At 36.6% G+C, this 25,842-nt stretch overlaps 2 protein-coding genes and 1 pseudogene across 3 annotated transcripts; 2 read left to right on the plus strand and 1 right to left on the minus strand.

The window, feature by feature from the left end:
- The first annotated feature begins 205 nt into the window (after window positions 1-205).
- LOC141597230 (cytochrome P450 CYP73A100-like) lies at window positions 206-2,938 on the plus strand. The gene is made up of 2 exons (XM_074417607.1): window positions 206-1,207; window positions 1,788-2,938. The coding sequence occupies exons 1-2, from the start codon at window positions 300-302 to the stop codon at window positions 2,527-2,529; spliced, it is 1,650 nt and encodes a 549-aa protein (XP_074273708.1). The 5' UTR covers window positions 206-299; the 3' UTR covers window positions 2,530-2,938.
- A 259-nt stretch (window positions 2,939-3,197) lies between these two features.
- On the minus strand, window positions 3,198-14,041 carry LOC141597229 (arginine--tRNA ligase, chloroplastic/mitochondrial-like). 2 transcript variants are annotated; one of them, XR_012522724.1, is made up of 18 exons: window positions 13,767-14,022; window positions 13,550-13,683; window positions 13,328-13,403; window positions 11,410-11,511; window positions 11,074-11,289; window positions 9,954-10,034; window positions 9,126-9,209; window positions 8,890-8,994; window positions 8,524-8,702; window positions 8,236-8,320; window positions 7,539-7,725; window positions 7,227-7,387; window positions 6,109-6,831; window positions 4,405-5,452; window positions 3,944-4,033; window positions 3,692-3,760; window positions 3,474-3,572; window positions 3,198-3,374 (listed from the first exon to the last, which is right to left on the minus strand). XR_012522724.1 is itself a non-coding variant. In XM_074417605.1 (17 exons), exons 1-17 carry the CDS (start codon window positions 13,773-13,775, stop codon window positions 3,264-3,266), a joined length of 1,767 nt encoding a protein of 588 aa, XP_074273706.1. In that variant the 5' UTR covers window positions 13,776-14,041; the 3' UTR covers window positions 3,198-3,263. The 2 variants fall into 2 exon arrangements, 1 of the variants encoding a protein (XP_074273706.1); XM_074417605.1 differs by lacking the exon at window positions 6,109-6,831 and having other exon boundaries at window positions 4,405-4,474; window positions 7,318-7,387; window positions 13,767-14,041.
- Window positions 14,042-20,081: 6,040 nt separating this feature from the next.
- On the plus strand, window positions 20,082-23,690 carry LOC141595695 (cytochrome P450 CYP73A100-like; annotated as a pseudogene).
- Window positions 23,691-25,842: the final 2,152 nt, after the last annotated feature.

Here is a 25,842-nt window from a genome sequence, read left to right on the forward strand (position 1 = left end):
ATCACCTTTTTTGTCTAACAAAACATCAACAGTTTTTTACGTGTCATACCCTTACCAACCATGCCACCATACTTTTCTTACCTACCCAATGAATAATTTCATTTTCAAAGCCTATCTACTGTTTTCTCCCTTCCTGCCAAAATTCATGCATAAATGATAAAACCATCAATTAATTAACCCCTTGTTTTTGACCTAAGATCGCACCTAAAATCACTTTGCCTACCTCACAAATTCTATCTATATATACATTAACCTATATCAAAATCAACATAAATATTTATCCTAACAAAAACCAAAAAATGAATACACAAACAAAAAACATAGTACATCACACAAATATGAACAATAATTTTTTAAGAAACCTAATATTTATTGCTATATCCATTATTTTTCTAAAATTATCCTCATCAAACCTTTATTTTTCTTACATTCTTGTTATATTTCTTCCCATAATATTATACTCAGTTCATTCTTTCGTAACCTCTGATCATTTCCATGCCAGAGACAATCCTCCAGGCCCATATACCCTTCCTATTTTCGGAAACTGGCTCCAAGTAGGAAATGACCTAAACCATAGAAAACTAGCTAGGCTAGCCAAAGTATATGGTGATATATTCCTCCTAAAACTCGGGGTTCGAAACCTGGTTGTGGTTTCGAACCCTGAGTTAGCATGTGAGGTTCTCCATGACCAGGGTGTAGAGTTTGGTTCTCGCCCGAGAAATGTTGTTTTCGACATTTTCACAGGAAATGGTCAAGACATGGCATTTACCTCATATGGTGATCATTGGAGGAAAATGAGAAGGATAATGACATTGCCATTTTTTACCAACAAGGTGGTAAATAATTATAGCCCTATGTGGGAAAATGAGATGGACAAAGTTGTCAATGATTTGAAGTATAATGAAAGTATTAGTTCGAAGGCGAAAAATGAAGGATTTGTTATAAGGAAAAGGTTGCAACTTATGTTGTATAATATTATGTATAGGATGATGTTTGATGAAGGTTTCGAGTCGATGGAAGATCCTATGTTTATTGAGGCAACTATGTATAATTCAGAGAGGAGTAGATTAGCTCAAAGTTTTGAGTATAATTATGGTGATTTTATTCCTTTGCTTAGACCTTTCTTAAGGAGTTACTTGAACAAGTGTAGGGACTTGCAAAAGAGGAGGTTGGCCTTTTTCAATCACTTCTATGTTGACAAAAGAAGGTACATTTATTCTTTTTCTTCTAAGATATTCTACATGGTATTCCGATGTTTTTTTATTTTCTATTATGTACCATTTTTTAAATCAAAAGGTCACTTTGACTAGGCATAATTCTTAGTCACGTATTCCAAAATAAGCTAATTTATTTTTTTCAAATCGAAGATTTCTTAAAGACAGTCAATTAAGAAAAAAGTAGTCTTTTGAACTCACGCGAGAGATATAGTCAGTCAAAGTTGATTCGGTTAAAAACGTTTGACTGACTGTAACTATTTCCAGGCGGGTTCAGAAAGGCCGATATTTTTTTCCCAAATCGAAAATCACGTAAAAACGATCAACTTGAAAAAAAATCATTGCTTTTGGAACTTGTGACCATGAGTTACAACCCGTCGAAGTTTTTTAGTGCAAAAGCAGGGTGCACCATAGAAAAATAAAAAAAATAAAGGGGTACCAGATAGAATATCCCCTTTTTTTTAGCTACTTGAGACGGAGATCGTATATTTCTTTGATTAGAAGGGTGTAAAATGTACGTATGAAGCAAATTGAGGGCAAATTATGATGGTTTTCAATTTTATTAATTAACAGGAAAATAATGGCTGCAAATGAAGGAAAGCACAAGATAAATTGTGCAATTGATCACATAATTGATGCACAAATGAAAGGAGAAATCAGTGAAGATAATGTACTGTATATAGTAGAAAACATCAATGTAGCAGCCATAGAAACAACAATATGGTCAATGGAATGGGCAATAGCAGAGCTAGTAAACCATCCAGAGATCCAACACAAAATCCGAGTCGAAATCGATACCAAACTTGGTGGAAAACCCATCACAGAATCAAACTTAAATGAATTACTTTACCTACAAGCAACCTTAAAAGAAACCCTAAGATTACATACCCCTATACCATTGTTAGTACCCCACATGAATCTTGAAGAAGCTAAACTTGGGGGTTACACTATCCCTAAGGAGTCTAAGGTGGTGGTCAATGCATGGTGGTTAGCTAATAACCCTGAGTGGTGGCGTGATGCGGACGAGTTTCGTCCTGAGAGGTTTCTTGAGGAGGAAGGAACAACTGAGTTGACTGTTGGTGGTGGTAAGGTTGACTTTAGGTTTTTGCCATTTGGTGTTGGGAGAAGGAGTTGTCCTGGTATTATTTTGGCATTGCCTATTTTAGGACTTGTTATAGGGAAATTAGTAGCGAGTTTTGAGATGAAACCTCCTCCGGGAGAAAATAAGGTCGATTTGAGTGAAACCGGAGGGCAGTTTAGTTTGCATATTGCCAAGTATTCAACTGTTGTGTTCAATCCAATCCATAATGATTAATCAATTATGGATTATGCAAGCGGATCATGACGTTAAGGTCGTCCTACATAATATTAATAGCCTCAAAAATATAATAGGATTGCTCGTTCCATTGCAAAATCTGCTATGGATTGATCACGACTATTTTCTCTTGCTATTAAAAAAAAATGATTGATCAATTTGATGAGGAGTTGAAGTTTATTTACAAGTAATTAATTCTTTTTTTTTTTGTATTTGAATTTTTAAGGATGTGATTTTATTCAATAAGTATAATCCAAGGGTTGTTTAAATGTAATAATGTAAGAATTTAGTACCCATGTAATTTAATTTTAATTCATAACCATGCAAAATAAGAATTCGAGTGTGACATACTCTGTTTGTACTGACTGAAAATTGATGATTATTACAATGCACCTGAAAGAGCTATATATACACCCCAAAACTAAGGGAATCGGCCTCGGAAAGGGGACCGTGGACTCGTGGAGTCTCAGTTTTTTATCGGTTTGCAGATCGGAGAAGAAAATCAGGTTAGGTTATGTGCAAGAATATAGCATGGATGTTACCCTATCCTTCTGTCCAGAATGTTGATACTGCTGTTACTGTCCAAAATAGCATCGCCAATGACAACTGCTTGTCTGCCATAGCGATCCTCAATAGATAAAAAAAATGATCAATGGAGATCTACTCTAAGTTCGTAAAAGCGCTCCACATTAAGGGAGATCGACTAAAGTTTGTCTTAAATTGCAGTAGAAATGTCATAATTTGTACACAGCCGTAATACCAAGAAGTTCAAAACACTTGCGCATCACCGTTGCAGTAGCTTCACATAACAAGAGTCGGCTTGTTTCCTCTGCTGAACCGTTCACCTGAAATATTGATCAGTCAAAGTAAACGAACTCAAGAGCTTTCTTCCCAACAAGTAAACTAGTAAAAAGTACTGTAGTAGTGTGGTAAAATTTACTTACCTTACAGTTGGTGTAGAACTGTGTAAAATCTTCTGATAAACCATACAAGTATTCACATATTACATTAGGCAATAGATTAGTACAAGCCTCCTCGACAATCTGAAATAAAGCTTTACTTGCATCAGCCAATATGCCATAAAATGTCGAAGATTACTTTTTAAGAGGGAAGTCACCAGTGACTCGGTAAGATCTAGATGTTCTGAAAATAAACAATTCACCTCAGAAAACTGCAGCAAATGAAGCCCCAATGTACGCTCGTCTGCATGATCCAAAGCTAGCACTCCGCCCTAAATCAAACACGTCATCAGACAGCCAGTGACAACTAACAAGCATAATGATCTTTCTGAAATGTGTTAAAGCCTCAATAATCATCAGACAGTGCAAACGGATGTCGAAACACGGATACAAATTTTAAGAAAACATTGAGTTGCAAAATGGAAATGGAAATCACACAATGAAAGACAGCTCACCTTCTTCAGTTCTTCAATGTTTTTGCCAGATTTTCTGATAATCGAACAAATCCGAGCATGTGAATAGAGTAAATATACAGCAGTCTTTCCCTGTCGCCAAATATGGAATGCATAAGCATAAGTACTGTTGGAAAGAACCAGAATATGATAAGGATTATACTGCCGCCCTTCGTACCTTCATTTTTGTTTAATTTTCCAAAATAATAGATCCTTTTAAGATGACAAGGTTATACGAGTAATAGAAATTACAATTATGCACTTCAAAAAGAGATTTATTCCTCTATTATCCATTATTAATTGAACAAAATACTCGAATATGATTCTAAGATGGTAATAAATAACATTGACTTTACTCACTTTATATTTTTATTGATGGATTTGACCTGCCATTATATTCTATAACTTACGTGACAGATTTAGGGAGAGAGGACATCGTCAATAATAATGGAGGGAAAAAAGACCTTATCCTGAAGCATCTGATCAAAGTTAAACGTGTAGTTGGTGTTTCGATTGTCCCTCAAATCAAAAAACCTGATAGCAAAGATAGTATTCAATGAAAAACAATCAGCATGTGAACAAATATACGAACATTATTGCAGCAAGCATGTAGGTGGTATTGCGTATTGCACAAAAATATTGAATTTCTTCAGAACAATACATTAAGCAGTTGACTATAAATAATGATGATTCATTCACACACAAGTTTGTGGAAAAAGATGGTTTATTCAAGAAGCTGCGACTCAATCCATCCTGCACTCCAAGACTGAAGGTTCATAGTTCTCAGGAGTACCACGATGTGTAATTAATTAATGAGTAAGCCTTAAATCATGGTGAGTCGATATTTTCAACCTCTACCTTCAAACACATCATACAGATAAAGGTCCTCTTATTTTGCCCCCAGAAAAGGAGAAAAACAAGCATTTTAAGATCAAATTGTGAATACCAGCACAAAAGCTAGGCTTTTGAGGGAGACGGGCTACAGAAGACAGCTCAAACTCGGAGCTGGCAAAAGCTACTGGACCCCTCCCGACCTGAAATATGACCTGGTAAAACTCGACAAACCTAGCTTAGTCACAATCCAGACCTAAAACCCGAGGCTAAATCCAGTACCATTCGATTTGTCTTAACCCAACCTTAACAATAAACAACCCATGACTCAATGAAGCGACGCTGTAGAAGACCCGACAATTAGTTAGCTTAGTCACAATCCAGATGAGGTCAACTTTTGTTTTGAGAGAAAAGTTTATTATGAATATGGTAAATTCCAATCTGAATCGGAAGAAAAAACGTCTACATCTCATTTGGCACATATTGACCCCATAATCTAGCAGAAAAATCGATGGGTGAATAATGAGCCATAGCATTACCACACCATAATTTAACTTGACACCCAAATAAATAATTTGTTGACATAAAAAGACAATAAATGGACCTAATGCTAAATGAGGTCAACTTGATATTTAGCTAAATATGTTTTTTAACTTAAGAGACAAAAATTGTTACTCCCTCCTATTCCGAATAAGTGTCCCATTTGGACAATGGCACGAAAATTAAGGAATATAGTTAAAATAATAAAAATTATTGTATAGGGGTAAGAATATATGAGTTAAATAATGAAAAGAATTGAATATGATGGGTTATGGGTGGTTGAGGTGGTAAATAAAGAAAAAAGCTAAGGGTAGGAAAGTAAAAAACCATGTCTAAATATGGCAAATGGGACCTGTGATGCTCGGACTTGGATACGGGGATCCGACACGGGTACGGATCCGAGTGTCGGATCCTTGAAATCTCAAAAACAAGGACTCGGATACGAGGATCCAAATTTAAATTTGGACTCCGCTAATTTTTATTTTTTTCTGAAAAAATTGATTATTAGTTAAAAAAATCAAAGAAAAGTAGTTTCTTCATGTTTAACATGAATGAGACTTTATTACAGCATTAAATTCATGTCAAGATCACTCCTAATATAGGGTTGCTGTACAAAATAGAGGTTAAAAACAAAACACTCTCACACCGATTTCTCATAAAAGGATCCGTCAAGGATCCATGTCCGGATCCTGGTCCGGATCCTGTCCACCGGATCCTCAGGGTCAGGTGAAAGGTGAAGAGTCTGAGCATCACAGAATGGGACAGTTATGTGAATAGACGGAAATGGCAAATGAGACAGTTATTTAGAATAGGAGGGAGTATTAAGTAAAAAAAAATTAAAATAGAAGATACACAAGAAATCTTGTTGACTAGATAATTATCTGAACCAAACCCTACACAAAATATGTCCGTTCCGCCCCAACCTGAAGCCAATATGACCCGAGCCGAGTGATCCAATGATAAGATGTGTCTGTATCCCCAAACACAGAACATTGAAACAATATACTTGCTCTTTTTAAAGGTTCCTTATAGAAATAATTTTGCTAAAAACAGCTTTCCTTCAGCAGAAAAATACAGGGGAATCACAACAGTATCAGCCAGTTTATGAAACCAGACAAAGTTCAAGAAAAGCCATGATCCTAAGAATCTTCCGTCATACAGTGCATCATAAGATATGAAAGAACATAAGAACTAAGTATTCTGTAGGAACTTATACTGCAGAGTAGAAAACAACATACGTTGCATGGTAAGTTGATGTTGAGATTTTGGTTGTATCAATAGTTAGGTGTAAGTGAAGGACTCTAGTCAAACAAAAACCTACTAGAGTTCTTCTTATGGCAAGTAATACTTCAAAAATTTGTATGCTTTGTTCATCTGACATAATGGCAAAAACATAGGGAAGACCATGGTGAGTATCAAGGATCTGGGTTAAGCATTTACAGTATAAGTCACAACTCGCCTAAAGCCCTAAAGATCGTCACCTCATCCTGTAGAACTGTCTTACTCAATACTTGATGGTCCTGTGATGCTCGGACTTGGATACGGGGATCCGACACGGGTACGGATCCGAGTGTCGGATCCTTGAAATCTCAAAAACAAGGACTCGGATACGAGGATCCAAATTTAAATTTGGACTCGGCTAATTTTTATTTTTTTCTGAAAAAATTGATTATTAGTTAAAAAAATCAAAGAAAAGTAGTTTCTTCATGTTTAACATGAATGAGACTTTATTACAGCATTAAATTCATGTCAAGATCACTCCTAATATAGGGTTGCTGTACAAAATAGAGGTTAAAAACAAAACACTCTCACACCGATTTCTCATAAAAGGATCCGTCAAGGATCCATGTCCGGATCCTGTCCACCGGATCCTCAGGGTCAGGTGAAGAGTCTGAGCATCACAGTGATGGTCCACCATGATATACATCTTTACAGTGGTGCAAATTTGTATAAAACAATTAATTTTGGAAAGGCACATGAAAAGAAAAAAAAAATGAAAAACATACTTCACAGCCCCATAGCCTACTGCTTCAGCCGTCTGGTCAAGTTCCTCCTCAGTCCACTCCGAATCCTTACCTATACAAATCATTTGTTTCGTAAACTAGAATTAGAATAATAATCTATAGAGATGCCAATTTGTAGATTGAGACTTCTAGGAAAAACATATGTAAGGCAGTCTGCTCAAGTAAAACGAGCACATGCAAAAGTAGTATTTAATTCGTAATACCTCGCTGGATGAGAGCATGTTTGCTCCGATTTTTCGCTTCATCAAGTAAATCAACTAGACGAACTACTTCAGAGCTTCGAGTACAAAAACGTTTGCCATCTTCTCCCAATACAAGACCAAAACCCACATGAGTAACTTTAGGGTATTCATTGTTCTCACGAGGAAGCCAACCAGCTTGCTTTGCTGCCTGTTAAATATATTTATAAATAAATAACAGGTGTTACGAGGCACAAAAGCAAAGATGAACATAAACAAACATCACATAATTATCTGTAGTAGTAAAGAATAACATCCATTAAAAGTTGGTGCCTTACAAAATATACGTCAAAACTGTGTTCAGGTAATTTTTCTATCAAAATCAGTACCATAGACACATTCTGGCGTAGAAATATGAATACAGTTTCACCCATCACTTATACTCCCTCCTCAAATAAGGTACCTATTTCCTTTTTTTTTTTTTTTTTTTTTTTTGAAGAAGAAGGTACCCATTTCAAGGCATCTATTTTGATACAAAAAGAGCTTAAAAGCTACTCCAATTTTGACAAAAAAAATTCTAAGTTTGTAACCTTGAAATATGGGTATTTAATATATTTTCGATAATATTCCCAAAATCAAATTTACATTCAAAACGGACAAACAGAAGACACTCCTTATATCAGATATAAAGCTTCGCGGCTTATGTACAGAGCATACTTACATGGAAGACCATTTCAAAGTGTTCACGCTGACCAGCATCAGTTACATATATAATCCAATCAGCCTTTTCTTCATTGAGGCGGTACCTAATTAATGCAAGCAGTAGGGTAACCATAAGCCCGTGATTTTAGAGGTGACAGTGACACAATTGTAAAAGCCTACAACGGGAGAAAAGAGGCTAGTGAAACTTTGGGAAGACATCCGCGAGTAATGGTGAAGCAATGATAAACTAGAAACACTTCAGGCTGTAAATTGACCACTTAACAGCATAAATAGCCTGAACATTTACCAAAGAGCTGCTAAATCAGTGGTATCATAGTTGAAACCTCCATCTCTCTTCACAACAATCAGAGGTATCCTTTTTCCTTCAATTTTTATAACCTGGGCTCCTTTACTTTCTGTAATCAGACCTTCATTGTTCAAACCCTCCAAAACGCTTGGAATGTATGGATTGTAGAAACTTTCACCCTAAGATGTGAATTAAAAAAAATGCTGACAGTGAGCATGAGGGCTTGAACCATTTTGGAAAATCACAAAGACAAAATGTAATGAGCTAAAGTATGCGTAAAGCTAATAAGATACCTAATCTTCTGAAAAAGAAAAAAAAAAAAAAAAAAAAAAGTATGCATATACTTGCAAAGAGCTAGCTACATACCTTCTCCTCAATGTGAACACCAAGACGTTCATAAACATTCTGAAATTCCCTACGGCTAATTTCACAAATCTGAGACCATGCCTTCAGATACTTGGGTTCTCCACCCTGTTGACAAGCAAAATAAGCATAAGAGCACCAAGATACAAATAATATTCATCCGTTAATGAAACAAAAAGAAACAACAAAACTCTCCCAAATAGCATAAAAAATCAGAGATGCAAGAGCTAATCATTCACCTGAAGTAGTACCACTGCCTTTTGTGCCTTTTCCTTGAAGATGGCATCATCGGCAGATCTTTTTTCGGACTCTTTGTAAAAGGCCTACAACCACATCAGATAAATTCATATAAAAAATATTACTTTATCAAACTTCACGTCACCAAAGTAAGTTTGAAAAACCTTAAGGCATAAAAGCAGAATAAGCTCAAACCATTGAGCACAAGAATCTTATTTTTAAAAGGTGCAAGGTGCATCGAGTCGATGTGGACTTGTAGCAATGAGGGGCAAGGTACACACCCTTTTTTCAAGGTGGTTGAAGGAGAACAATTTGAAGATAAAATATCAATTTAATCCAAACACCATCAAAATCCGTTGAAGAAGCTACTTTCATGAACATGCAGCACTGCTCACACAACCCCTAAGACACTGACAAAATCTAAAACCAATGAGAGGATAGCTTTTTCATACGATTTCAATAAATCAGTAGTTTCGAGAAATTAGAAATCTAGATTCATGGACAGAAAAGTAGGCTTTATTTTAGAAACCTAATATGGTCAGATCAAAAGCTTTGACAGGCCTTTTGTAGCTTCTACTAGGATTTCATTTAAAGATAGCAATTAAAATGAAACGAAATGAAATGCTTGAAAGAAAGGATGTGCATCTTATAATACACTTAATGTCGAATATCAGTCCTCACTTTACAACCACCAAATGTACACTGAAAACTCTTGCTTTTGTTCTGCACAGACCCTCGTAATCCAATCAAGACTGTGGATCATAAAGGTGCAGAAGCAAACATGGAAAAATACCAGTTAATAAAACGTAGCCACACAATATCCTACTTACCTGAAGATCCTCAATAGGGATGTCATTCTCATCCACCCATCGTGGAAAATGCTCAAACAAGAACTCAATCAGCTTGCCGAACTGCATACAAAATCAGATTTTTAACACCAGCGAAAGCAGAAACATATGAAAAGCTGACCAGGATAATGGGCAATACGGAGCACCATAGTAATTATCACAAAAACTCAAAACAAAAAGGTTTGTAAGAAGAAAAGAGATTCCAAACAACTAAATATCAGGACTTCACACGATAAGTTAGAAGCTTCTATCTTATCCATAGTAACAACTACACAATCAGAATAATCTATCAGTCTACAGGATTAAAATAAAACATGAAAACAGAATGTTAGCTCTCTCGAAAAGCCGGAAGCTTCAAGGAATAACTAATACAGACTAGTAAAGTAATAAGAATCAACGACACAATGCATCCCTATTAAAAGTGGTCGTCCAGCCAAAAGAAAGCATCACAAAAGTGATTGGACAGACATTTAGGAGGGAATGGGAAGTGAAGAGATGGAGGGGAGTAAACTAGAACAATGTCATTCTTCTCCAAAATATTTCCTATATAAAGATGTAGAGCTTCCTATTAGGCTTATAGGAGGGAAATGAATCCCTTATTTCATGTTTTAAAAACTCGGCTGCTACGGCTTGTATAGTCCAATATGTATCTACAAAATATCTACAGAAGTTCTAAAATAAGTATCAACGCCATATTGCATAATGTAATTTCATGACACCATTAACTATAAACCATGCTCTCACTCCATTTATTTCAACCACAATTGATATTCAGTTGGACACAGTAACTAATCAAACAAAGGATTATGCCCCCTCTCTCCAAATCCATCCATCCAAACCACCCTTCACAAACTTTGAAGTTTCATTTCTCTAACCACATGCCCAAGTGAACTGCATCAAGTTGTATTTGCTACTCTTCTATCTTTTAAACTTATCTTACTCCGAGAAAATGTATAATTTTCACATGTTACCAATTTCTAAGGTTACATCAACATGTGACAAGCGAAGCTCAAAATAGCTAGCTAAAACCGATAACAACATAAAACATTGAAGATTATACAATCAAAAAGAATTGCACAACATTAAACAAAAGACGTTATACCTGTGTGCCCCAGTCACCAACATGATTTCTTCGGAGCACTTCAACGCCAGAAAACTCAAGTATCTTTGCCACGGTGTCACCAATAATGGTTGATCGTAAGTGTCCGACATGCAACTCCTTTGCAATATTAGGTGACGAAAAGTCTACTATTGCCCTGTTGATAGACAATTTCGGAGCCCATGTCTCAATACCTTCTGTAAGCATTTTTTGTATCCTCTGAATAAAAATTATGAACCGGTTAATAGAACATCCACAAAGAAATAAAAAGTACATATTCTTTGTTCGAGATATTTTAATCAAAGTTAAACATATGATTGGGACGGAGGAAGTAATCACCTTAGCTAACCATGTCCTCGACAAAACAACATTCACAAATCCTGGCCCTGCGACAGAACAACTCTCTATCATTTCTGTTTCCGGCAAATTTCTCATTATAGCCTGAGTCATTAAAGCAAAAAAAATCATCAAAAAAAATTTCTTGAACACATCCAAGTCAGTACAAGCATCTACCTAGTATAAAAGCTAGGTTTTTTTCTTGGTTTCTCATTGGCTGATGGAATTGAACACACTTTTTTTAGGTAGGGACCTCCATGATCATTGTAACTATTTAATTACTCTCTCCCATATACTTCATTTTATTTTGCATTTCTGTTTTTCTCTTTTTCAAGAGTGCACAACTGAGTTCATCGTACTTTGAGGAAAAAAATCGAAAAATCGGAAAAATATAAGTCTCTTAAATACAAATATATTAAAGAACACAAAATAGTAAGAAATGTTTTAAAAAATATATATAATTCAGACTTGATCTTATTAAGATAAACTCATTAATTAACTGGATTAATAAATACAACTCAGAAACAACCTAATTTTTCTTTATAATCAAATTTGTAAGACATAGTAAGATAACATTAAATACCATATGTATTCAAACCTTAGTGAAATAATGTGAATGAAATGATATAGAAATGAGGAAATAAAGGTTTAGAAAATTATATTTATTCGTTAAAATTACTGAAACTGAAAAAAAAAAATTAAAAACTTGAAAATAAAGTAAGTTTTCGGAAATTTTCGAGATTTCAAATTAATGGTTAGAAAGAACAAAATTAATTGTTAAAATTCGTTAAATAAGAAAAAAAATCAGAATTATTTTGATAAAAAAATAAAAAAATTATTGAACCTGAAAAATATGGCCAAAAAAAATTTACGAAGGAGAGAGAGAGTGCAGAACTGCGAGATTAAAAGTTCAATTGGCGCACCAATAATCTTGAAGAGGCAATAGTGTTGAGGTGAGACGGAAGTGTAATGAGAAGCAGGTGAAATATAAAGCGGCAGGATTTTGGCAGTGGTAGGGTTATATGTTTTACACTTTTAGGTAGCAAAATTTACGAAGAATGCGGGTACATGGAGATTGGAGGGTTATGACTTATGAGTTACATGACTTATGAATATGGGAGGTTATGGGTCAAATAATTGGGTTTATAATTTTTTCGGATAAATAAAATGCAGGTTTAACCCATATTAGGAATGTTGACTAAGCCATGTATTAATTAACATTACTTTTAATCTATTCTAAGTAATATACAATTACTATTTGAACCATATTCATGCAATTTGTATTTGATGTATGGTGTTAGGTTTGTCTCCAATTAGACTCCCTTAAAATAAAAGTATTCGGCTTTAACATTAGAACGGGTAAGTACCCATCTCATTTTAGCATATACGGAGTAAGACAAATCTAAATCTTTTACTTTGACTGATTCTTATTACTTGACCAAGTTACCTTAAAACGGCGATACTCGGGCTAGATCGAACAATTTGGATTCCACGTGTATTATTATATGGTTACTTCTGAATTTCTGATATTATTTTTTTATATTGATTCATATCAAGTCGCCTGTAAACGAGCTTAATCAATTCATTATGGTTGCATTTTGATTATGCAAGTCGGGTTAATTTAGATTACGTTAAACAGATTAACCATGTTAGGATAAATACGGGTAAAAGTGAATAGAGTTCAAATAATAGTTAGGATACGGGTTAAAAATAGTCTGCGACACATTTCGTTTACCAATTTTTACATTCTCTTAAATTAAAAATATGAGATAATCAAAAATTTTAAATGTTATAATATAATACCTAATCGTGGATTTTCTGACAATAAAATATATATTCAACAAATTTTATCAATGTAGACCGTGCAATTTCTGCACGGGCATAAAACTAGTTGGATATTCAAAACTAAAAAAAACTCAACCTCGCCAACCGATCGTGGGTTCCTAAACTCGGGCATTGTCCCCTTAATCTTGCCGAACAATCCCATAGCATTGTTACTGCACCAATTAAAAAAAATAAAACAATTGGTCTACCTTAAAACGGGTCAAATATTACCCCATATAGATAGATGGGACAAGTTGACTCGTTTCTTGTTTAAGATGGATATATGAAATTATACTTAACAAAGGCAGAGTATAGATACCATTGATAGTCGCCAAAATTTCCAGTACAAGAAGCAATTGAGGGGATTAAATCAGGCTGATTCGGGACAGTTGCATTAAGCGACTTGTTAAACAATTGTTCTAACAATTGCTTGACATTACCAACACTTTGTTCCTGGGAAAAATATCCGCCATTATAGATAAACTATCGCAAAATTCGCAATAGAGGTGAAAAAATGACGATGAATTGGAACTTACCGCGGGCATGGTGTAGAGTTGAATTAAACAAGTGAAAGAAATATAGATCAAATTGGGATTGGCGGCGCCGGAGAGTGGTTGCCGGCCGCGAGGCAGTGGCGTCGTCGGTTGTGAAGGTTAGAGTAAAAAACCCTGCGCCTAGTTTTTGGGGTGAATAGACTGGGACACTAGATTTGTTGTAGCTTGACTAAAATACCCTGCTTTACTTTTCATGGAAAAAAAGGGTGACAAAATTGACTTTTCCATGGTGTGATTTGGAATTTTAGAAGGAAGGTGGAGTTAATAATATCAATTGGTCTCCTTTGTGACGGGTTATCATTTGTGACGGATATTTTGTGTGATAAAATGGTAACAAAATGGGTTAGTGGAGAAAGGGGACCACATGAATAGTGTTGCAGAGAGAGAAAAAGTGGGTACATTGTAAGGTAAAATGATATCCGTCTTCAGCTTGTGACGGATATGTCATGTCTTCAATGAAAATTTGTGTAATAATATTGGATTTGGCTGAGGATTGAAGACCAAGTTTGCGCAAACTTTGACCATGACTTTCTCCTTTTACTTATTTGCCGTTTTTTTATTTAATTTTGCCATTTTCTCGATTCGAAACTTACAAAATCAAACAATTATTCTTGCTTGTGAGTTGTGATGAAAAAATGACATGTAATATCTTACAATCACCTCCTATTTTTACATTATTTTAACTAATTGTGGGACATCACAAATGATAATTTGTGAAAATTAAATACAAAGAGTATTAGCAAAATCCTGAAACACATACGACGTGATATTAATCGTACAATTCAACTATATGTTATTTCATCACAAAATAAGTTAATTTTTTTTTTTTAGAAAAGAAAATCGAGTTAATTATTAAACCAAATAATGGGTCACTTAATAAGCAATTTTACACAAATTCTCGTCTTGAGCTTAAGACGGTTAAATATAATACTACTTGTGTATATAAATAAATATATTTTTTTCCTATGCATTTTTATATACACAAGTCATAAGTGGTCTACTTGTGTGTCTTTAACCCGTCTTAAGCTTAAGACGGAATAATGCAACGTGTTGGAGAAGATTACGTTGTATTTTACCGTACGTAATCAGAATAATATCGAATTATTGAATAAGTTATTATATACTACGTATTACCAATATTAGTAAGATATTGTTATTGTGTTTAGATATTTTGAGTACTACAAATGCATATGATTGTAATTGTTGAAGTTACAAACAATCAATAATACAATTACGTATACCATATTTGAGCTTCTCAATTTCTCCACAATGCCGTAATAAGGGAGACTTTCTAAACTTATTTTACGTTAAAAAGAATGGTAAAACGATCATTTTGACGAAGAAGAGGGACAATAAGAGATATAGCTCATACTGAGAGCAAAATGTTGAACACTGGATTATTGGTTGGGTTTCATATTTGAAGAAAATGGAGGAAGCGGCAAAAAGGCTTATCAGGTTTTTGGCGATGTTATGGTGTCTATGGAGCATACGGAACCGGGTCCTGTTTCGTGATATGGAATTCCATCCCACTAGTTTTTATAATTTATGGACACAGATTGTGGGTACAGCTGACCAGGTTATTAAATGGCATCAAAAGGAAACTAATTTAGCTGAGAACATTATGTAAACATAAATTTAGAGGATCTTGATTGCAGTGATAATTACAGATGAGTACTTACGTGGAGTAGTCATTAGATCTGATAAGGAGATTCCTTGAAATCAACAAGAAGATAAACTCCAATCTTTTGCCTTCTCCTGCCTTCCTTATTCTCTAATTCTCTTCTTGTGTGTTTCTCTTAATGAATATGAATTAGGTTAAAAACACAAACAGGTATAGCTTTTATTATATAGGTGGCAGGAGGGGCATAATTAGATAAGTGGGCCTAATATGTTAATGGCCTGTAAACATTAACCGTAATCCACTTAGTCTATTACTCCGACTAAAAACCCGAAATATCATATTTAGCTATTATCTATTAGAGTGACTAACGTCAGTAATTAGGTCCACATAATAGAGAATTAATATGATAATTCTTACATTCTCCCACTTGGACCATATTACTGACCTAAACATAATGTCACGTGCAAACAGAGTCATAAGTCGCGCAGAAAACTAAATGAATACATAATGGGTTTATCTTAATTACCCTGATCATTCCGAACAACTGGTTGAGTCATGGCGGAAACACTACTATACAAGAGAAGTGGTCCTTCCATGTACTACGGACCAATCATTTAGAATAATCGATCAGTACAAGGAGCAAACATAATCCCCGATAATGTCCTTGAGGAAAAGGACCGATTCTCGTTAACCGTGCAATAATAATGTATACAATAACAATAATACGATACGAAAAATCGTTCGAAACCATCATCATAAGAAAACATAAGTTGACTAATCAAAACATAAGTGTCATCATTACAAAACACTAGCATGATCCAAACACAAACGAAAAGCCTTAATGATTATCCTCCAGACCCATATCAGTAGCATGCTTTAAAAATGTCTTTGGAGGTAACCCCTTAGTTAAAGGATCTGCTATATTGGCACTAGTCGTGATGTGCTCAATTGACACAGTGTTTTTCCGAACTTCCTCCTTAACTGATAGGTATTTCATTTCCATGTGTTTTATACCTTTAGAATACCTATCATTCTTCGAAAAGAAGACAAATGCGGCATTATCACAAAGAAATTTTCAGCGGCCTTGCAAATGAATTCATAATGCTAATCCCTGAAAGAAAGTTCCGCAACCATAAAGCTTGAATAGTAGCCTCAAAGCACGCTACAAATTCAGCTTCCATAGTGGATGAGGCAATAATTGTCTGTTTAGCACTCTTCCAGGAGATTGCCCCCCCAGCTAAAGCAAACACATAACCAAAGGTGCTTTTCCTTGAGTCCACACATCCTCCAAAATCGGAGTCGCATATCCAATAACCTCAAGCGATCGGTATGTCTATAAGTGAGCATTTTGTCCCTTGTTCCCTTTAAGTACCTTAAAACTTTCTTAGCCGCACTCCAATGACCCATTCCAGGATTGGACTGATATCGACCCAACATACCCACTGCAAAACTTATGTCAGGTCTTGTACAAACCTGCGCATACATTAAACTTCCAACTAGAGATGCATAAGGAAAGTTTTTCATGGCATTTCGTTCTAGTTCAGTCTTAGGACATATACTTAAGCTGAACTTATCCCCTTTCTGAATAGGAACATCATTGGGATTACATTTTACCATGTTAAATCTGTCTAAGACCTTCATGATATAGGCTTTCTGAGACAACCCTAATGTCCTTTGTGATCTGTCTCGAGATATTTCCACCCCGATCACATAGGACGCCTCTCCCATATCTTTCATCTCAAAGTTGCTTGATAGGAAATCTTTAGTTTGATGTAATAGTCCCAAATCACTGCTTGCGATGAGTATATCATCGACATATAAGACCAAAAATGCAAACTTACTCCCACCGATCTTCGTATATACACCGATCAACAAAGTTTTCTTGAAACCCAAAGGAGGTGATGGTATTATGGAACTTAATATACCATTGCCGAGAAGCTTGCTTAAGCCCATAAATGGACTTCTTTAATATACAGACTTTGTCCTCTTTGTCATCAATAATGAAGCCTTCAGCCGAGCCATATAGACTTCTTCTTCCAAACTCCCATTCAAGAATGCCGTTTTCACATCCATTTGATGTAGCTCTAAGTCAAAATGAGCTACTAAAGCTAAAATGATCCGTAAAGAATCCTTTTTAGAAACTGGAGAGAAGGTTTCATTATAATCAATGCCTTCTTTCTCGATTAAAGCCTTTAGCTACCGTCCGGCTTTATGTCGTTCAATATTACCTAAGGAGTCGCGCTTGGTCTTAAAGACCCACTTGCAAACCGACCCTTATGACCTACTTGGTAAATTGACCAACTTCCAGACCTCATTCTTAGCCATAGACTCCATCTCTTCTTTCATGACATTAATCCATTTATCGGAATCATCACTATTCACAGCTTGTGAAAACGTAACCGGATCATTATCCACACTAATGTCAAATTCACATTGATATACTTCATAGTCATCTGAAATAGCTGGCCTTCTAGGTCTTGTGGACCTTCTTAATGTTATTTCGGTCTTTGTATCAACAACCTCGGTGGCGATGTTATCATTCGGGAGTGGAGGATCATCAACATTAGGTTCCACAATATTGACCGAGTCAACATTATCATTATGTGGAACTTCATCAATAGAAATTGGGGGCAAAGGAACTGGAATTGCCACCCTAACCTCATTGACGACGACATCCCTTACCTGATCACTCCCACTAACTTCGCCATTCTCAAGGAATTTGGCATTTCCGGTTTCAACAATTCTTGTCTTGTGTGTAGGACAGTAAAACCTATACCCTTTGGACTTTTCTGGATAGCCGATAAAGAAACCACTAATGGTTCTAGGATCAAGCTTCTTTTCAAGTGGATTATAAATGCGTGCCTCTGCTGGGCATCCCCATACATGTAAGTGTTGAAGACTCGGTTTCCATCCTTTCCACAGTTCAAATGGTGTCTTTGAAACGCTTTCGGGAACCCGATTTCCAACATACACAAATCGTAAAGGGCATGCATCCACAACTTCATGGGTAGATTGGTATTACTCATCATTGTCCTCACACCTCTAATAGGGTTCGATTACGCCTCTCGAACACCATTCATCCATGGAGAACCAGGAGTTGTGTACTGAGGGACAATACCCAAACTTTCAAGGAGTTTTGCAAAAGGACCAGGATGTTGTCCTGATTCATCATATTTGCCATAATATTCACCACCCCTATCTGACCTTACGATTTTCACTTTCTTTCCCAATTGCCTTTCCACCTCCTTAATGTAAACCTCTAAAGCGTTTAATGATTGAGATTTTTCATGCAAAAGGTAAAGATAACAATAACGTGAATAATCGTCAATAAAGGTGATGAAATATTTCTCTCCGCTCATGGAGGGAACATCAAATGGACCACATATGTCTGTATGTATAATTTCTAAAAGAGCAGTGCTTCTTGTGGACCCTTTCTTGGTGTGTTTGGTTTGCTTACCCTTAATGCATTCCACACACGTCCCAAAATTCGTAAAATCAAGAGAAAGTAGTATATTGTCTTTAACCAATATGCTCATTCTTTCTCTTGAAATATGGGCCAAACATTTATGCCACAAGAAGGAGGAACTTTCATTAGACCTTCCACGTTTCGAACTAACATTATTATGCAGAGAAACATTATGAGAAACACAAAGAGATTCTGAAAACAATTTATCTAAATAAATTCGATACAATCCGTTTTCCAAAATTCCAGAACCAACAAAAATATTGTCTCGAAACATACTGAAACAACCTTGTCCAAAACTTAATTTAAAACCATCATTATCTAACTTAGAAACTGAAATTAAATTGCGTCCGAAGGAGGGAACATAAAGGGTATCCTCCAACTTCAACTTAAATCCAGTGCTTAATTCCAAGCTAAACGTTCCAATGGCTTCTACAGAGGCTTTATCTTTATTCCCCATGTATAAGGACGCCTCATTTGGATTTATGGTTCTTGTCGTAAGGAATCCCTGCAAGGAATTCGAAATATGTACATTAGAGCCTGAATCCAGCCACCATGTATTAGAAGGAACTTCAACATAATTTGATTCGAAACATACTAAAGCCAAAGGTTTACCCTTCTTTTCGAACCAATTCTTACGCTTTATGCAGTCATTCTGAAAGTGCCCAGGTTTCTTACAGAAAAAATAACTTTCCTGCTTCTTAATATCCTTCTTTATACCAGATCCAGACAGCTTATCAGAAGGGCCAGACTTCATGCCCTTTCTGTTTCCAAACTTACCCTTAGATTTCCCGCTTACATGATGCACATGATGTGCCCGGGATAAGCCAAGATTTTTACTTGAGGCATCGGCCTCATCTTTCTGTTTGATTCTTGCTTTCAACCAGTTTATTGGTCAATTCATTAACACTCCAAATTTCCTTAACAAAGTGTTGTAATGAAGATGGAAAGTATCAAACTTATCGTGCAAAGAGTTGATGATAAATCGGGCGAGGAACGGATCCTCAACTTTCATGCCCAGCTTTTCCCAACTTAGTCGCCAGATTCGTCATGTGTAACACATGCTTTCTTTGCATGGTGGTTGCACTCTCATTATACTTAGCAAAGTGGTAAGTTCGGACATAAGCCTTCCACCTACCGCTTTATCGGTAGTCCGAAAGCGTTCCTTAATGATTTCCATGTACTTACTGGGTCGTGTTACACTGTCTCCGAAATGGAGGACTTAATGTTTGGTGCAGTGGTAAGACGCAAAAACTTTAGGCAAAGACTATCAGATTTCTTCCACCAGTTATACTCTTCAAGTACTTCTTTACTCGCATCAGAAGCTGGTTCAGCTGGAGCTGACCCAGTAAGCACTTGATCGAGTTCAAGGATCCCTAAATAGAACTCGAGATGCTCTTTCCATTCTTAGTAATTAGTACCATCAAGTTGTAGAACACTTGGACACGATTATTGAGAGAGCTTTGCAACGATCGCATTATGAACAATGCTCAAAACATTAGGCTTTGAGTTTAACACACAATAGCAATTATGACTAAGACTTGAAACTTAAATGAGTAACTCATAAACATTTATCAGGCAAGTATAGTATCTGTGGACAACCTACACATGCTTAATTACATAATAGAGTATACTCTCCTTAATGAGTGTTTCACTTTAATGTCAGGTTACCTGTGGGTAAAACCTTAATACAAGTTACTTTACTCTCCTTAATGGGTGTTTTACTTTAATGTCAGGTTACCTGTGGGTAAAACCTTAATACAAGTTACTTTACCCCATTAGATGCTTAGTCGGAAATTCACTACATAATTTGAGTCCACTGTGGCGAACCTCAACCTAATGTGAATGTTCAATATGATTCCATTATGAGATTTGATCGCGTACGAGATGAAATCACTGTGGTGAATTTCAACTTGTCATAATGCGAAAGTCTCTTACATTCGATATCAAATGATATATTTACACAAATAATATGTAGACTTACAACAACAATATGATAATTATATTAACTTATGTACTTAATAACATAAATATCACACGAGCATACATAATCAAACATAAGGTATCGTAAACTATAATGTGAGAAGGAACTTATTCATGCTTAAGAGCTTCGATCGAGTGAAACATTAGCTCGATCGAGAACTATTATGAATAAAACAAAAAAAACATAATTTTTAACCAAAAACGTCCTGAAACTCAATGAAGACGTCAGAATTAGGCTTAAAAACGCTAACCCTGCTATGCAGTCTGGTTTAGAACGCCGTTTACACTCGAAAAACATTATTATATCATCAAAATCCGACACTCAAAACTGATGAACAGTAACTTTCTGCGTGAACAGTGCTCATGAATAGTGCTGTCGGTGAACAGTGTAGATGTGCGATAAAGAACCATAAACAATAAAATACAAACATCATACGAATTGAAATAATTCGATTAGAACATCATAAGAATTGAAATAATTCAATTAGGGCATCATAAGAATTGAAATAATTCAATTAGGGCAGCGGAAACAATCATAATCAAACGAGTAAACACTCAACCATGAATGAAAATAATAACATCATAATTAAACATTAATTTCATTCAAAAGACATAATTGAAACATTAATCGAACTATAATCGCAATCACAATCCTCGCTCGATACCACATGTAAACATAAATTTAGAGGATCTTGATTGCAGTGATAATTACAGATGAGTACTTACGTGGAGTAGTCATTAGATCTGATAAGGAGATTCCTTGAAATCAACAAGAAAATAAACTCCAATCTTTTGCCTTCTCCTGCCTTCCTTATTCTCTAATTCTCTTCTTGTGTGTTTCTCTTAATGAATATGAATTAGGTTAAAAACACAAACAGGTGTAACTTTTATTATATAGGTGGCAGGAGGGGCATAATTAGATAAGTGAGCCTAATATGTTAATGGCCTGTAAACATTAACCGTAATCCACTTATTCTATTACTCCGACTAAAAACCCAAAACATCATATTTAGCTATTATCTATTAGAGTGACTGACGTCAGTAATTAGGTCCACATAATAGAGAATTAATATGATAATTCTTACACATTATCACCCCGTCACAGCAGGAGAGTCATCTATGGATTCGAGATAGTAATCCTGTCTGTCTTGTAGGTGAGATTAGACATTGTGACTTTGTTCGGGTGATGGTTGATGCAGGTTGGAGAGGGAAGGATATCGCGGGAGTGGGCTGGGTCACTTTGTCTGCAATTGGAGAACAACTTATGACAGCTGAGACAAGGATTAGAGCTGAGTCTACTTTACAAGCGGAAGGGTTGGGTGTGCGAATGGTTATTCGGTGGGCACAAGATCAAGGTTTTCGGCACCTGATGATCTCGACTGATTGTTTTGGCCTTGTTAGTCAATTGGCCGGCGTTGAACGTCCCCACCATGAATTAAAGGCGATTCTGGCCGACATCAAGTCTTTCTTACCTTTCTTTCATTGTTTAGCTATTAGTTACATTCCTAGATCGTTTAATAATGTTGCACATAGCCTTGCGTGTAAGGCTATGATTACTTAGTTAGGTACATCTTCTTTTACAGCTGCCAAAAAAAAAGAGAGAAAATAAAATAAAAAATACTCCCTGCTGAAAAAGTGTTAAGTGAATGGGTGGCTCATCTAGCCCTACATAGCTACTTGAGAACACATAGTCACTTTTTGAACTTGTGCTTAAAAGATATAGTTAGTCAAAGTTGATTCGGTTAAAAACGTTTGACCAATCGTAACTGTTTCGCCGAGTTCAAAAAGGGCTGATTTTTTTTCCAAATCGAAGATCTTGTAAAGACGATCAACTTGATAAAAAAAGTCGTTGCTTTCGGAACTCGTGACCATGTGTTATACCCCGCCGAAGTTTTTTAGTGCAAAAGTAGAGGTGTAATATAGAAAACGAAAAAAAATGAAGGGGATACCAGGTAGAATATTCTTTTTTTTTTTATTTAGCTACTTGAGACGGAGATCGTATATTTCTTTGATTAGAAGGGTGTAAAATGTATGTTTATGTATATATGAAGCAAATTTGGGGCAAATTATGATGGTTTTTAATTTTATTAATTAACAGGAAAATAATGGTTGCGAATGAAGGAAAGCACAAGATAAGTTGTGCAATTGATCACATAATTGATGCAGAAATGAAGGGAGAAATCAGTGAAGATAATGTACTGTATATAGTAGAAACATCAACGTAGCAGCCATAGAAACAACAATATGGTCAATGGAATGGGCAATAGCAGAGCTAGTAAACCATCCAGAGATCCAACACAAAATCCGAGTCGAAATCGATACCAAACTTGGTGGAAAACCCATCACAGAATCAAACCTAAATGAATTACTTTACCTACAAGCAACCTTAAAAGAAACCCTAAGATTACATACCCCTATACCATTGTTAGTACCCCACATGAATCTTGAAGAAGCTAAACTTGGGGGTTACACTATCCCTAAGGAGTCTAAGGTGGTGGTCAATGCATGGTGGTTAGCTAATAACCCTGAGTGGTGGCGTGATGCGGACGAGTTTCGTCCAGGGAGGTTTCTTGAGGAGGAAGGAACAACTGAGTTGACTGTTGGTGGTGGTAAGGTTGACTTTAGGTTTTTGCCATTTGGTGTTGGGAGGAGGAGTTGTCCTGGTATTATTTTGGCATTGCCTATTTTAGGACTTGTTATTGGTAAGTTAGTAGCGAGTTTTGAGATGAAACCTCCTCCGGGAGAAAATAAGGTCGATTTGAGTGAAACCGGAGGGCAATTTAGTTTGCACATTGCCAAGTATTCAACTGTTGTGTTCAATCCAATCCACAATGATTGATCAATTTGATGAGGATTTGAAGTTTATTTATAAGTAATTATTACTTTTTATTGTATTTGAATTTTAAAGGATGTGATTTTATTCAACAAGTATAATGCTATAATCCAAGGTTTGTTTAAATGTAATAATGTAAAACTTTAGTACCTCGTGTAATTTGAATTTAATTCAATGCGAAATAAGAATTACAATAATGATGAAATAACGAAGAATGGTAAGAATTACTCTAATTTGAGGTGCAATTTTTTTTTTTTTTTTTTATGTTTAGTAAAAAACTAATTTCGTATCCGTAAAATACATTTTTAAATGATATACATTTTTAAATGAAAATTTTAAAAAAACTAATTAAACCACCTCTCCTCCTCCCTCCGCTCCCTCTGGAAAATCAACCACCAGATCCGGCTTATTGGACTGGACAAAGGCTACTACGTCTGTTCCATTGATAAGAAGAACGATCTTGAGGCGATTAAGGCAAATGGTCCGTGGTTCATTCACGGCCACTACTTGCATGTGCAACCATGGACCCCTAATTTCCAAGCTTGTCAGGCAAAAATTCTTTCAATTCCAACCTGGATAATCTTACCAGAACTACCACTTGAATACCACAGAATGGATGTCCTCCGCGCCATTGGAAACTCCCTGGGTGGTTTCATTAAGTATGACTCCAACGGCCTTGGCAGAAACAATGCTCGCTTTGCCCGTATTTCTGTCCACCTTGATCAGACTACGCCGTTGCCGGATTGCGTCTGGATTGGCCCATTCCGTTAAGAGATTAAATTAGGGGATGCTAATCTTTTTTGTGTGAAGTGTCAAAGTCATTGCACTGGGTTGTGCCTGAATACTGCCCCCACTAATGCTTCCAAACCTCCCCCAAAGAAGTCAACTTTCACAAGTTTAGACCCTGACATACTTTCAACCTCTGCCATCCCAACCTCTTTTGTGAGTCCTATAGATAATTCTTGGACTCTGGTTCCTTATAAAAAGCCTGTTGTGACCCCACCTTCTGTGCCCCTCTCATGCCCTTCCACATCAAATGCCAGTACCCTAACCCACTTTAAACCCTCCTTGACCACTCTTCTTTCCTCTATTATTACCCCACTTTTGGCCTTTCCCTCTGCCACACTTCACCTCTCCCCGTCCTTCTTTCCTTTTACCCCTCCCCCCCCCCCCCTTTTCTCCCTCATTTACAAAACTACTACACTCCCAAAAAGACCCACCAGATAAAACCAAAAGAATTAAACTCCCTCCTAACAATGCCCCTCCACAGAGACATGATCCTATCCCACACAATCATCCCCTCCTCCTACAGGCCCCCCATGCCTCTGTTCCGACAACCTCCATCCGACCAGGAACCGGCCCTACCTTTGCACGTGGTGATCTTTCACCCATCCGTGACTCCCGGGGCATTCTACCAACCCCCTCTCTTAACCTCCCCAGAACTCCCCCTAAACAAAGAAACTCTCATTTTCGAACATCGCCTCGTCTCGCCTCAAGTAAGCATTCCTCTTATCCGAGCCATCCTACTAAACCCGTCCTCTCCACCTCCTTCTTTCCTGAGCATCTCCCGGGTAGATCCCCACCTGAGCCACGGGTGTGTGGCCCCTGCTCACCTTTCCGACCTCTCTAATCTCCAAAGAATCCCGCCGGTCCTCCTCTGCTTTCTCCTGTGGTCCCTTCAGACCCCTCACACCCCTCACTGCCGGACCGTCGTCCCAGAGTCGCTGGAATTCATCATCGACCCGGTCCCAATCCTCCCTCGATTGCGAAGAATCTTTTCATTGACCTTAACCTCCGTGGATCTCTGGACTGCGAGTCACTCGAACTCTGTAATACTGTTTCGAACTGCAATTCCGATGAGGGAACTACGTCTTTTGATGAGTTGGGAATTGATGCCGGAGACAAACCGAAGGGAACTCCTGTTGACTCTGTCCGGAACAAGTAGGACCATCTTCAGTGCTCGGCTAAACCGAGAACTAGACGTAGTGGACGACGGGGATGACCCGGATGCTTTACTTGAGCTGCTGAACTCCTTCTTGGTACCCGTCAACATGAATATCCTATATTGGAACTGTCGTGGAATAGCTAGACCTTCCTTCCGCACTCACCTTTCTTACCTTATTAATGCTCACAAGCCGGATGTAATACCCGCCCTTTT

This window comes from Silene latifolia, chromosome 8, assembly GCF_048544455.1.
Source record: "Silene latifolia isolate original U9 population chromosome 8, ASM4854445v1, whole genome shotgun sequence".
In the NCBI taxonomy this organism is placed as follows: Eukaryota; Viridiplantae; Streptophyta; class Magnoliopsida; order Caryophyllales; family Caryophyllaceae; genus Silene; species Silene latifolia.